The 15,016-nt window shown below is 42.8% G+C and overlaps 1 protein-coding gene across 1 annotated transcript; it reads right to left on the reverse strand.

The window, feature by feature from the left end:
* Positions 1–391: 391 nt before the first annotated feature.
* Positions 392–4,761, reverse strand: LOC120041149 (cellular retinoic acid-binding protein 2-like). The gene is made up of 4 exons (XM_038986107.1): positions 4,507–4,761; positions 1,411–1,589; positions 914–1,030; positions 392–795 (listed from the first exon to the last, which is right to left on the reverse strand). Exons 1-4 carry the CDS (start codon positions 4,622–4,624, stop codon positions 745–747), a joined length of 465 nt encoding a protein of 154 aa, XP_038842035.1. The 5' UTR covers positions 4,625–4,761; the 3' UTR covers positions 392–744.
* Positions 4,762–15,016: the final 10,255 nt, after the last annotated feature.

Genomic DNA, 15,016 nt, shown 5'->3' on the forward strand with positions numbered 1-15,016 from the left:
CTTATAGTCCCTCACTCACTCTTTCCCTACCACTCCCAGTTTTTCCCCTTGTTCTTGCCAAATGTCTTTCAGACACAGTTGTGTTCATAAAATATGGATTCTCTTTGGGAGTTTTAAAATTCTAAATGGACAAAGGGTGAGGGATGAGGAAAGAGAGCACATAGAGGACAAGGAGGATTGAGAGGAAAGGGTGTGGAGGAGAGAAGGAGAGGGCAAGTTGCCGGGAGGGATGAAAAACAAGGGAGGGATGCATACAAAGATCATAGGCAGGGGGAAAGGAGAAAAGAAGGAAGAAGGAGGTGGTATGGAGCGAGAAAGCCAGAACAGCTGGGTCAAGGTCTTGGTTTAAATCAGTTTCACAAAGCTAATAAAATCAGGTTTTGGAAATACATGATTCATTTATAATTGTTTTAACAACACAGTTTGAGGATGGTTTACAGTTGCTTCGCTAAGACATTTTGAAGAGAAATACAGATAGGGTTTTCATGCATTATACTGAGAATAAATACAGCTTAGTAGTGGAGGAACAATGATAACATTACAAAGCCATTACATGCTATTACGAGAACATTATACATGAAAATAAACTGGCACAAGGCTTTCACAACAATCAAACTCTGTCTGACAAAACACGTACACCTGACGTCTTGTTAACCACAATCTGAATGACTGGAAGATTAAACAAGCAAAAGGAGTAGGTAGAAATAAAAAAAACTGGAAATGTTTGACAGTCTTAAAAGTCTTTCATTCTCGTTGATATACTCTGGTGCACACAACATCCCCAGCGCTCATTGTCTGAAAGAAAATGACAAGAAAATGAATACAAAACTCAGATAAATCAAACACATCCTCCCCCCCCCCAAAACACAGTTAAAGGATCACTGTTTGTAGGCAATAAAAATGTATGCTTTACCAAAATTAGTTCACCATCATCGGTCACTTCACGGGTCCAGGCAGTCTTAGGGCCCTCCCCTTTCTGCAAAGTCTGCTCACAGCTGATCTTGCTATCTGTCTCCCAGCGAGGGGTACTCTGGAGGACATAGGAAGAAGGCCCATGCAAGGATTTAATAAGTGACACTGCATGTTGTAGTGAAGTGGCTAGATAAACACAGTAGATCTGTGTGTGACCCTGAGGCTTCTCATTTGGTACTCAGTACTGTTGCGGCATGTTACTGCTTCTTCAAGTCTGTTAGGCGTTATGTTTGCTGCCCTCCACAAACCATAAAGAAAATGAGAATACTAAACCATCACATAGAACAAATATCAAGATACACACAGATTTTTCCCCACATGCTTATACAGACCCCTGATTTCATACACTGAGTCCTGGCAAAATATGCACGTACAGTAATAACCAAAATATTTCATGCAACATATGTAGAGATGAAGAATGTGGAAATGGAGTGTTACGGTGCAAGGGCGTCCGTCCACTGTGTCCTCATTGAAGGACTGGCCTACGGTGAAGGAGACATGGGTGGTGCGTACGCTGGTGGAGGTCTGGATGGAGAGACTCTCTCCCTGCTGGGTGATCTCTACTGCAGGCCTGGAGGCTGCAGCCACGGCTATCTTCCTGACAAACACGTTCACACCTGGTCATGGGGATCAATAAGGTATCACAGAAGTAGATGGAGAATGGAGACCTTGTGTGTGTGTGTGTCCTAAATGGCACCCTATTCACTACATAGTGCACTAGTTTTGAACAGGGCCCTATGGGGCTTTTGAAAAGTAGTGCATTATATAGGGAATATGGTTCCATTTGGGATGCATCCATTGTGATGAAAAGCCATATCACAGCCATCATTCATAACCATTGATTTATGGGTAGTGGGAACGACATCAGCGGAGAGGGAGGGTTTGATCTCAGACAGAGCTCTCATTCATTCAACTTCAAGGGATGAGTAGCGTAGACCTGACACACAAATAACAGTATGTTACATCAGACTGACTTTCATTCCTCTCGCCTATTCAAAGTAAAATTCTTATCCCTGAATAAAAATCAGACAAACCTTCTCATTGGAGCAAAATTGATCTTTGAAGGGAAATACTCCTGTTGCCCACAGAGAAACCCCTGGAGCGAGTTAGTTGAGGAGTCCCAGGGTGCTGAGGGAATGTTATTCTCAATACCGGCTGACTGAGGGGGCCCATTTCAGGGTTAAGTTCCGTTTACACTGGCTTTAATTACAATCTCATGAGGTCTTGGTTTGAAATGAGGGAAAATATAACATTCCTCCACGGGCTATTTGTCTTTACATTTTAATAGATGCCAAGGCCCTCCTCTGGCCTTTCTATGTGTGTGTGTGTGTGTGTGTGTGTGTGTGTGTGTGTGTGTGTGTGTGTGTGTGTGTGTGTGTGTGTGTGTGTGTGTGTGTGTATGTGTGTGTGTGTGTGTGTGTGTGTGTGTGTGGATGGGTGCCTCAAAAAGGATAACAAAGGACTTTTAAAACAAGAAATCAAGCAAGAAAATTATTGGAAATAATAATGAATGAATTCCCCATTAAAACCAAACATGTGCACAGAGAAGTATAAACACTTGAGTGGTATATGTGGCCACAGACCAAGCTGGTTTAACATTTCACCCCATAGCCAAGAGTGGGATGCTTCTCAGGACGCTTTGGTCTTTTCGTGCCTTTGGTCCTTTTTGCCACATTTCTGACACATTTTGGACATATCCTTGACAAAGGCTAGGGCTCCATAGATTGAAAAAAGGTAATTGCAAATGCAATAATAAGTGCATCTGTGATTTTCAGAATGTATGATGATCTGAGTCTACATCAAAGAGTCGATATATTTACAGATGGCCCATGCAAGTCGACTACAAAAATATTTCCCAATCGGTTGCATTAATACATTCTAATGTTAGTTGTAATAACCAAAAGGCTATGTCCATGTTCAAATAGTATGCAAATATATAGCCGCGGGAAGTTGTTTGGGGGTGGGGATGCAGAATTTGTATTTTGCCTGCGCTGATGACGTATGGGTCTGCTAATACAGGACTAGTAAAGGCCCAGTGCATTACTTTAGCGTTTAAAAGAAAACAAAATGTATTTCAGTGTTTACCAGAATTTGTATCTTGAGTCTGATAATTATCTGTACAAAACAGTTGATAGTACTTGTGGAATATAAAAATACTTGCTTGATATCAGTGGCGGTCAGTGCCGTTTCAGACGAGGGAGGACAATTTTTTTTTAATGAACATGGCCATATTTCTATTACAGCATATTGGATGACTGTCGTTCATATTCTACTCACCCAGTTAAATGTAACAGCGATAGGTTTAGGCTACAACATGAAACTCAAATTTTCCCGATACCCATCATGAGGGTTGCTACAACCTAGCCTATGAATGAAAGTTTACAACGTAGGTGCACACAGGTCTAGAGATAAATTTGATGTGACAGACAGTGACATTCAATACCGCCTTGCACATTCTTGCCTGCATCTAGCTGATAGTGGGTGTAATCATTACTCCAACAGTTGCAAACAAGAGTTTCTATTGGACAAATTCAGGTATGTTTATCCCTGTTTTGTTCTGTTTAGTTCTGTTTAAGAAACGTTTTTCAACAGAATCAACGGGCCCGTGGCAATACATTTGTAAAACCAAAGGCTTACCTTGACTTGGAAGAGTTCCAGGGTTGTGTTGGATAGACATAGCCAGCTAGTGTTTCAGTAGGCTAAACTAGCTAGCTGCATTTGCTAGTAAGTGAAACTGAAAGTGAAACTATGTAATCTCTCTCGCTCTATATATATCTATATATCTCGCTTCTCCTTCATTTTGGAAGAAATTAATTTGTTCAAAAGTCTTCAACTATTTTCTTTCTCTCTCTTTGAGTCAACTACTCACCACATTTTCTGCACTGCAGTGCTAGCTAGCTGTAGTTTATGCTTTCAGTACTAGATGAATTCTCTGATCTTTTGATTGGGTAGACAACATGTCAGTTCATGCTGCAAGAGCTCTGATAGGTTGGAGGACGTCCTCCGAAAGTTGCCACAATTACTGTGTAAGTCTATGGAGGACAGAAGGTAGCTGTCCTCCGGCTACACCATGGTGCTACCCTACAGAGTGCTGTTGAGGAGTGCTGTTGAGGCTACCGTAGACCTTCTTTGCAAAATAGTGTGTTTTAATCAATTATTTGGTGCTGTGATTATATTTAGGGCAGTTGTATCAATTTTCTTTTTAATGTTTTATTTTTATGAAATTCACTGAGGAGGATGGTCCTCTCCTTCCTTCTCCGAGGAGCCTCCACTGCTTGATATACACTACCGTTCAAAAGTTTGGGGTCACTTAGAAATGTCCTTGTTTTTGAAAGAAATTACCTTTTTTGCCAAAGCCAGATGCTGATTTTTTTTTTTTATCAGTCTGCTAATACTACTAAAAGGCGAGATTTTTTTTTTTTTTAATAACACATTTTATTTTTATTGATATTTTTAGGCCTAATTCTGATTTTTCAGGGGGTGCTACAGCACTCTCAGCACCCCTACTTCCCGTGGCTGTGTGAAAATACTCACCCAACGCTTTAAGGAGTTCTTCAAAGTTTTCAGAAGTCTTCATTTTCCACATCCCAGAGAAGTTTGCAATTTTACGGTCCATTTCTGATGTAAATAGTTTGTTATAGTAGTCGATCATTACAGAAAAAAGATAGTCAACATTATTATTTTGTTCTCTGCAGAACCATAAAATAAACTGTTTGCAGCTCTTCTGATTTTTCTCTGTGTTATGTCTCTCAGATTGGGCACTGTTGCTTGCTGCTCTCTGTTTGCTCCCTCTGCCTCCTCTCTCTCTCTTTCATTGAGAGGTTGATTCAATCTGGTCGGCGCACTCCCTTTTTTGGCTCATGTCTTGTTTAACGTAAGCGCGACACGCACGCCCTGGGTGGTAATGAATAGCAAGAATCCCACGATGGAACCAAAGACCATGGAACCAATGAGCACGCTCCACCCAGGTGCCTGTTTCTTCTTCTCAAGCATTGGTGGAAGAATCTAGAATGTTGACTGTATATTAACGTCAAATAGCCTACAGAAATATGTAGACGCTAGATCTATTACTATTACATGATATAATATTGCTTTTTGTAAGCTAGGTTACATACATTTTTAGTAGGTGTAACCTTTTATATCGTGCAAGTTCAATAGAGTGGGCTTTTATTGCCAAACAAACTGCAAGAAGATACCCCCTTATTAAGAAAGTATGCTTGCACTTTGAAGTTGAATGGCGCCAGCGGGGTAAATCTGGTTGTGGACCTCAAATCAAGAATTTGGGCAATTGAGTAATGGGATAAGAAAGGAATATAGTAGCTCCTATTGAACATGTCAAGTTTGTTAAAGAGGATCCCATCCTAAAGAAGATTAAGATTTTGGAATGTGAAATCAGATGGGTTGGGTTGGGTTAGCTCCTGGGTTGGGTTAGCTCCTATAGAAAGAGGAGAGAAGTGTAGAGGGCAATGAGATGATACCAAGATAAGAAAACCGGAGTTGGGTGATGTCAATCAAAGACCCATGGTAATCATCCATATGAGGATATTTCCTATCATGGACTGGCTCTTATCAATGAGCACATTAGAAAAATTGCATATTGACAATAGATCAATAAATCAATCAAAAAATCATATTATTCTCAAAGAAGTTTATGCAATATAGAGCCAATGGGGTACAAGTCCTTCACTCCCTTTTACTGATCTAAATATAAATAATAATAAAAACATTTTGTATAAATATTTGTAATCATGCCTTAATTGCATTCACAAATCTATTAAAGAATAGGCTACCTTAAAGCACAGAAATGTTTCTTGTTTGACACATAGTTTGACACATAATTAATAAAAAATTAACAGTAAACATTACACTCACAAAAAATCCAAAAGAATAAAGACATTTCAGATGTCATATTATGTCTATATACAGTGTTGTAATGATGTGTGCAAATAGTTAAAGTACAAAAGGGAAAATAAATAAACATAAATATAGGTTGTATATACAATGGTGTTTGTTCTTCTCTCTCACCCCCCCCCCCCCCCCCCCCCCCCAGCCGCCCCATCCCTATCCAAATGTCCAGAGGTAATTATGAGACGCCCATTTCTCTCTCTCTAAATGTCAAGAGATAATTACCAACCAATTCTGTCCCACTGGTTCCTTCTCCTCCACAGCCTCTTACAACCCCCCTCCCTCTTCTCTTCTCTTCCTCTCCCTCCTGCCAAGAACATTTCAACAAGTCTGGATCAAAACTGATACCCCTGGAAACCTAATACTGTATATTCAACCAACCAAAACAATTAAACCCAAAACATGTAGCCATGTTGTTTGCAGAATATTCTAGTGGTAAATATTCTGGTAAACATCCCCATGTCATTTACCTCTGCTTTCCCATTAGAGCAGCTCAATAACATACTTCAGAATTCAAATGAATTCACCCCCTTTAATCTCTACCTGAAGAATACTGTTGAGCCTGAAATCACATAGTGCACAACTTTTAACCACAGCCCTTTGGACACAGTCTATGAAGCTAAGAGGCCCAGCTGGGAACTTAGTTAGAGAAAGGAGAAGGTCCTCTGGTAAAAGGGAAATGTGAGGACGTTTAGGCCTTGTTGTAATGACGACCGGTATCATTTCAAACTCTTGATTGTTCATGTTTCCCCTGAATGTTGTCTCATTTTACAGGAAATAATCACCGAGGAGCAATTGAGGGAAACAGGCATTCCCAATGTATGATTGTGTGTCTGTGTCCTCATAGGGTCAATTCCATTTAATTTCAGATGACGTGATGATTGACATTCAATTCAAGAATAAATAAATAAATAAAAGGCAATAAAAAAAAAAAAAAAATCATAAGTTCTAAGGATTTTCATTAGTTCATTAATTTGATTTGAATTGAGATGGCCTTAACTGATGGAATTAAAACGGAGCTGAGTGTAATGAATATTGTTACATTAATGCACTCCATATTGCCATTTTGTGTTGAATGGTGGAAACACAGGTAAGAAATGTAATGGAATAAAAACAACATGATCTAGTACCACCACATTGATATGACTTTTATAAAACAGAGCTACCTGATTTGTAGTAATTCAATATTTGTTGACATGATTATGAAATATGAATCTTGTTCTGTCCAATATAATAAAAAATATTTCTGTTGAGTGCATGATAAATGTAAAGCTTCATCACAGGATAGGATGTCGATGTAGCGCCATCTAGTGTTGAATGCGATTTTCTGATGATGATTTTCTATTATTGCGGAAAATAAGATTTTGTACTATTTTGCTTCCACCCTTACGACTGCATGTAGTGTACCAGTCACAAAATGTCTTTGTTTTGTTGCTTGGACGGTCATAGTCCAAGAGGGCAACGTCGGCGCCAGTGGCGGTCAGTGCCGTTTAAGATGAGGGAGGATTAAAATAAAAAATCATGAGCATGGCCTTATTTCCATTAAAACAGATTGGATGACTGTCATTCATATTCCATTCACCCAGTTCAATGTAACAGCGATAGGTTTAGGCTTCTACATGATACTCACATTTTCCCCGATACCCATCATGAGGTTGCTACAACCTAGCCTATGAATGAAGCTTACAACGTAGGTGCCCACAGGTCGAGAGAAACATTTGAGGCGACTGACAGTGACACATGGAGAGACAGTGACACATTCAATACCGTCATGCACAATCTTGCCTGCATCTAGCTGATCTAGGGTGTTATCATTAGTCCAACAGTTGCAAACAAGAGTTTCTATTGGACTAATTCAGGTATGTTAATCCCCGTTTTGTTCCGTTTGCTTCTGTTTAAGAAACGTTTTTCAACAGAATCGGTAGAATGAATACACCTCTTATCATGCGGAAATACAGTTCACTTTCATAGCAGCCATGATGTATTCCTTCTCGCATCTATGAGCTCTCCGCCTCTTACCTTTTCCCTTCGCTTGTGGATTTCAATGCACAACACATCAGCTGTATGTGACCAGGCGAAAAAACCTTTCCAAGTCAAACCATATCAAAACCGCCACACAAAGCCTACATCATTGTCACCATATTAGCTAAAGTAACGTCATAGTCAACATAGCTTATAGAATTAATACGTTAGTAAACCCGCTACAATAATGCAGTAATGTTACAGTGTCAGTAAGCAGTTCAGCACTTGGCAATAAATTAGTGAAACCAAAAGCTTACTTTGACTTGGAAGAGTTCCAGTGTTGTGTTGGATAGTCATAGCCAGCTAGCTAACACAGCATCCCTCTGTTTGACCATGGTGTTTGAGTAGGCTAAACTAGCTAGCTGCATTTGCTAGCTAAGTAATTGAAACTGAAAGTGAAAAAAATGACAAATCTCTCTCTATCCCTCTCTTGTTCAAAACTGTTCAACTATTGTCTTTCTCTTTCTTTGAGTCAAATACTCACCACATTTTCTGCACTGCAGTGCTAGCTAGCTGTAGTTTATGCTTTCAGTACTAGATATATTCTCTGATCCTTTGATTGGGTGGACAACATGTCAGTTCATGCTGCAAGAGCTCTGATAGGTTGGAAGACATCCTTCGGAAGTTGTCATAATTACTTTGTAAGTCTATGGAAGGGGGTGAGAACCATGAGCCTCCTAGGTTTTGTATTGAAGTCAATGTATCCAGAAGCTAGCTGTCCTCCGGCTTCACCATGGTGCTACCCTACAGAGTGCTGTTGCGGCTACTGTGGTCCTTCATTGCAAAAAAAGTGTGTTTTAATCAATTATTTGGTGACGTGAATATATTTAGTATAATTTTATCTAAAAATTGTCACTTTTTAAATGTTTAACAATTTTACAACATACAGAAGTGTGCTGGTTATCAAGGGGCAAAGTATGGACACGTTTTTTTGAACAGAGACGAGCTTAAAGTTTTATTTACTGACCATAATTTTAACTTGTCTGACCGCTTGCATGATGACGAGTTTCTCACACAACTGGCCTATCTGGGTGATGTTTTTTCTCGCCTGAATGATCAGAATCCAGGATTACACAAACTCTAAAATTAAACAAAATTATTGATTATTATTATTTGTGCCCTGATCCTATAAGAGCTCTTTGTCACTTCCCACAAGCCGGGTTGTGACAAAAACTCACACTCATTGTTATGTGTAATACATGTATTGTATATTGTGTGTGTGGCAGGCTTACAATGATGGCAAAAAACAACATCTGAGAGTGCGCTGACCCTGGTGCTACGCAGCTGGAGGTTGAATGTTTGAAGGGGTACGGGACTATAAAAAGTTTGGGAACCACTGCCGTAGAGGATTGGAGTGATCCATATAGCTCACATAACCGTGGTTACATACGTAATCTTCACTCCAATATATTGGTATACCCGTACCAGATGTAGTCGGTGCTAGAGGGACCTGGCCAAGAAGAAAGAAGCCCAGCTGGCCGCCACACAGATATCAATGAGGGGCACTCCTCTCAGTAGAGTCCAGGACGCAGCCACACCTTGTGTTGAATGTGCCACCACAGATCCCAGCCAATGGGCTGTAGTAATTGTGTCCACAATCAAGGGAAGCGGCCGGAGATGGACCCGGCCCATTGGATGGAACTGGATTTGTGTTTGGGGCACAAATCAGCCAATCGTGCAGGTAATTGAGGATCAACAATCCTCGGGACGTGAGAGGTGCCATGACAGCGTCCATGCACTTTGTGAAAGTGTGGGGTGCCAAGGAGAGGCCGAAGAGAAGAACCATGAATTCGTAAGCCGTCCCTTCGAATGCGAATCGGAGGTACTGCCAATGAGCTGGGTGAACAGGAACATAGAAGTACGCATCCCTCAGGTCCAGCATCATAAACCACTGGTCCCTGGGCACGGCCTGCCCCAGGAGTGAGTATATCTCCAGCCGCAGGGTTTTCTTCAGGGGGTTGGCCACCGTGGTAACATGAAGGCTCCTGAAGGACGGGGGCCTGCACCGGAATTGGAGTCGGTACCCCTCGAGCATTGTGGACAACACCCTGGGGGACTCCACACCCTCCTCCCACTTTGCCCTTTGAGACCGGGAGAAGCGGCTGAGGCCGGGGAAGGGTGTGTCAGGGGTCCTGCCGGGGCCCGCCTCTCTGGCGCACCGAGCGTAGGCACGTCCCTATGGCGGTGACGGTTGACAGGTTGTTGCTCCACCGCACGCTGTGCCCCTCCACGCTGTCCTCCCTCAGCAAGTGGCGATGGGGCAAGAGAGGGACCTCACCGTCGTTCGGGTGCAGGTGGGTGGCGAGGTCCATCTGCCTTTTTCCCAGGGCCTGAGGAGGCGGCATGAACCGTCTCAGGGTCTCCCAGTCCCTACGAACCTTATCGGTCTGCTCCAGAATGTCATCAATCCTTAGGCCAAACGTCAGCCCTGGGGTGATGGGGTAGTGGCAAATGTGCTCTGGAGAAGAGCTGGCAGATGGGATTGGGCCAGCCAGAGATGGCACCGGGAGGAAACCACCTGCGCCATGGCCCGTCCGTTGGCGCGGGCCACATCCCTCTGGAGCAGGGAAAGCAGGCGAGACAACTCCATCGCTTCCCGAAGGAGTTCCTCTGTGCCCTCTTGCAGCCAGGGCAACAGAGTCTACGGGTAGGCCTGCAGCAGCATGGTCACATTGGTAAGGCGGCCAAGAGAGCAGAGGGACCCATATGTGGCTTTCAAGTCCGCATCAAAGACTCGGGGGGGGGGGGGGGGGGGGGGGTTCCCAGCTGGGAGGACCATGGCAGCTATCATGGTGTCCATGGTCGGGTACTCCCGGAGGCCGAGTGACTCCGCGCCCGCAACATAACTCCATGGTCCAGTCTCTGCTGGAAGCGTCCACTGGCAGAGGCCCAGCTCTCCTGCAAGGTCTTGCGGAACTCAGCAGAGATGGGGACAGATGGAGAGTCATCACTGTCCACCAGTTTGATGTCCAGTGCAGTGGCTACCCGAGTGAGTAGGCTCCTCATAGCCTCTCGAGCTGCTGGGGGGCGATGAAGCCCCGCTGCCAGCTTCTGATGGCCTGTCAGCCTGGTAGCCACACTCACGGTGGTGAACAGCACCAGCATTGTCCCCCAGGAACAGCCTATCACTGGCCAACAGGGAACAGCTGTCGTCGCCATCGAAGCTATCAACCTCCTGACGCAGGGCATGTGCTCTCCGTTCAAGGCGATCCCAGCGGTCCGACTCCTGCCCCCGTCCAGCACTGGCAGCAGATGGGCTCTGCCTGCGGTGGCTCCAGCCACGCTTCCTTTGAAGGGTACTGGGCCCAGTAGAGGGACTAACAGCTCGCTGGCACACCACTCCTGAGGGAGGGAGCTCGTCCCCAGCCTGAGCCCGAGCGACCCAGTCGGGCTTGGCCTCCAATTGCACCAGGTGCAGGCGTTCTGAGAACACCACAAAAAACAGGCATCGTGTAGGGCGCTCCACCGCCCTGGCAGGCTTTTCTGATGGCGGCTGACCACCTCCAACATAGGAAGTGGCGTAAGTCAGAATCAATGATTTTCGAAAGCGGGCTACATGTACACTGAGTGTACAAAACATTAAGGACACATTCATAATATTGAGTAGCATCCCTCCCTTTTTGCCCTCAGAACAGCCTTAATTTTGCACTGTTGGTGGTAGGTGCACTTGATTCAGGTGCCCTGCCCCACCGGGTAGGCAAAGTGTTCCCATTTTAAACAATTTATCTTGTCTGAAAATACAAACTCCACATACCCAGCTGACCGGAAGATCTGTGGCTAAATCGAGTGCGCCTACTGCGCTGACCAATCGGATAGCTCTAATCCCTGTGCCTACCTACAGCTTCCACAACCACAGCAAAGTTTGATACTAGCCTACATGAGATTTCATAACGTTTAAAACCATGACCAGAGAAAGACTGTCAAAGAATACAGCAAAGAGCTGCTGTTTTTTTGAGTGACTTCATGTCAAATTTTTACTCAGCACTGTCAAGACTGTTTTTATTCAACACTATTACAAAACATAAAACACGCTTTTCTCTACTTCTACTCGTGCTGCAGCTGCAATGAATGAGTAGCCAAGTGTATCAATAGCCCTGCGTTTTTTAAATTATTAGCAGCTCATTGTGTCTATTTTAATATCAAGGAGTATTTCACTTTCTCTAGTCATAGGTACAAATTAGAGGTCGACCGATTAATCGGAATGGCCGATTAATTAGGGCCGATTTCAAGTTTTCATAACAATCGGAAATCGGTATTTTTGGACACCGATTACGCCGATTTTTTTATATATGTTTTTAACACCTTTATTTAACTAGGCATGTCAGTTAAGAACACATTCTTACTTTCAATGACGGCCTAGGAACGGTGGGTTAACTGCCTTGTTCAGGGGCAGGATGACAGATTTTTACCTAGTCAGCTCGGGGATTCGTTTTTGCAACCTTCCGGTTACTAGTCCAACGCTCTAACCACTTGCCTTATATTGCACTCCACGAGGAGCCTGCGTGGCAGGCTGACTAACTGTTACGCGAGGGCAGCAAGAAGCCAAGGTAAGTTGCTAGCTAGCATTAAACTTATCTTATAAAAAACAATCAATCTTAACATAATCACTAGTTAACTACACATGGTTGATAATATTACTAGTTTATCTAGCGTGTCCTGCGTTGCATATAATCGATGCGGTGCCTGTTAATTTCTCATCGAATCACAGCCTACTTCGCCAAACGTCTGATGATTTAGCACTGTCGTTGCACCAAACCTAACCATAAACATCAATGCGTTTCTTTAAAATCAATACACAAGTATATATTTTTAAACCTGCATATTTAGTCAATATTGCATGCTAACATGAATTTCTTATAATTAGGGAAATTGTGTCACTTCTCTTGCGTTCCGTGCAAGCAGTCAGGGAATATGCAGCAGTTTGGGCCGCCTGGCTCGTTGCGAACTGTGTGTCCATTTATTCCATTCCTAACAAAGACCGTAATTAATTTGCCAGAATTGTACATAATTATGACATAACATTGAAGGTTGTACAATGTAACAGCAAAATGTAGACTTAGGGATGCCACCCGTTAGATAAAATACAGAACGGTTCCGTATTTCACTGAAAGAATAAACGTTTTGTTTTCGAAATTATAGTTTCCGGATTCGACCATATTAATGACCAAAGGCTCGTATTTCTGTGTTATTATGTTATAATTAAGTCTATGATTTGATATTTGATAGAGCAGTCTGACTGAGCGATGGTAGGCAACAGCAGGCTCGTAAGCATTCATTCAAACAGCACTTTTGTGCGTTTGCCAGCAGCTCTTCGCAATGCTTCAAGCATTGAGCTGTTTATGACTTCAAGCCTATCAACTCCCGAGATTAGGCTGGTGTAACCGATGTGAAATGGCTAGCTAGTTAGCGGGGTGTGCGCTAATAGCGTTTCAATCGGTGACGTCACTCACTCTGAGACTTGGAGTAGTTGTTCCCCTTGCTCTACAAGTGCCGCGGCTTTTGTGGAGCGATGGGTAACGATGCTTCGAGGGTGGCTGTTGTCGATGTGTTCCTGGTTCGAGCCCAGGTAGGAGCGAGGAGAGGGATGGAAGCTATACTGTTATACTGGCAATACTAAAGTGCCTATAAGAACATCCAATAGTCAAAGGTTAATGAAATACAAATGGTATAGAGAGAGATAGTCCTATAATTCCTATAATAACTACAACCTAAAACTTCTTACCTGGGAATATTGAAGACTCATGTTAAAAGGAACCACCAGCTTTCATATGTTCTCATGTTCTGAGCAAGGAACTTAAACGTTAGCTTTCTTACATGGCACATATTGCACTTTTACTTTCTTCTCCAACACTTTGTTTTTGCATTATTTAAACCAAATTGAACATGTTTCATTATTTATTTGAGGCTAAATTGATTTTATTGATGTATTATATTACGTTAAAATAAGTGTTCATTCAGTATTGTTGTTAATTGTCATTATTACAAATAAATAAAATAAAAATCTGTATCAGCTTTTTTTGGTCCTCCAATAATCGGTATCGGCGTTGAAAAATCATAATCGGTCGACCTCTAGTACAAATTCATGTTGTTCATGAGGCAGATGCGGTGCGACTCAAGTGTCGCCATAAGGTGGAAGACTATGTCCCTCTCTCTGGTCAGTCTCACCAGAGGAAATGAAGGAGAAAGCATGGACGGTGAGAATAATGCTGTGTTGAAAATCACTGGGAACTCGCGATTCTCCTACTTCCGAGCGTTCAAGACAACTGGGAACGCTGACAAAAACTAGATCCGACTGGGGAAAATCGTTTTGAGCGGTCATCCAACTCGGAAACGCTGACAACTTTCTAGAACTCCAACTTTCTGACTTGAAGTTCACTGACGTCATGATTTGACCTTGTTTTTTCAGAGTTCCCATGACCGTCAAATGCAGGTACACTATATATACAAAAGTATGTGGACACCCCTTAGTGGATTAGGCTATTTCAGCCACACCCGTTGCTGACAGGTGTATAAAATCGAGCACACAGCCATGCAATCTTCATAGACAAACATTGGCAGTAGAATGACCCGTACTGAAGAGCTCAGTGACTTTCAACGTGCCACCTTTCCAAGTGCTGTTATTGTGAAGTGGAAATGTCTAGGAGCAACAAGGGCTCAGCCGCGAAGTGGTAGGCCACACAAGCTCACAGAACGGGCCCGCCGAGTGCTGAAGCGCGTTGCGTGTAAAAATTGTCTGACCTCAGTTGCAACACTCACTACGAGTTCCAAACTGCCTCTGGAAGCAACGTCAGCCACACTGTATAACCCATGTGCGATAGTCATCTTGTTCAGTTCCCTTCCCTTTCTTGGGTACAGGAACAATGATTGACATCTTGAAGCAAGTGGGGACACCAGACTGGGATATGGAGAGATTGAATATGTTCCTAAACACTTTGTAAGAACATTGGAGAAGGACCTCCCAATGAAAATGTAATTGCTTGATTAATTAGGCCTGCTAATTTATAGATCAAATGATACATGTTTTACGAATGGTTGGATCATACAAAAATATCAATAAATGGCAATTATAGGGAATAATTTATCTACACTAATTAACAAAGATGCACAAAATTATACA

This window comes from Salvelinus namaycush, unplaced genomic scaffold, assembly GCF_016432855.1.
Source record: "Salvelinus namaycush isolate Seneca unplaced genomic scaffold, SaNama_1.0 Scaffold41, whole genome shotgun sequence".
NCBI lineage: Eukaryota > Metazoa > Chordata > Actinopteri > Salmoniformes > Salmonidae > Salvelinus > Salvelinus namaycush.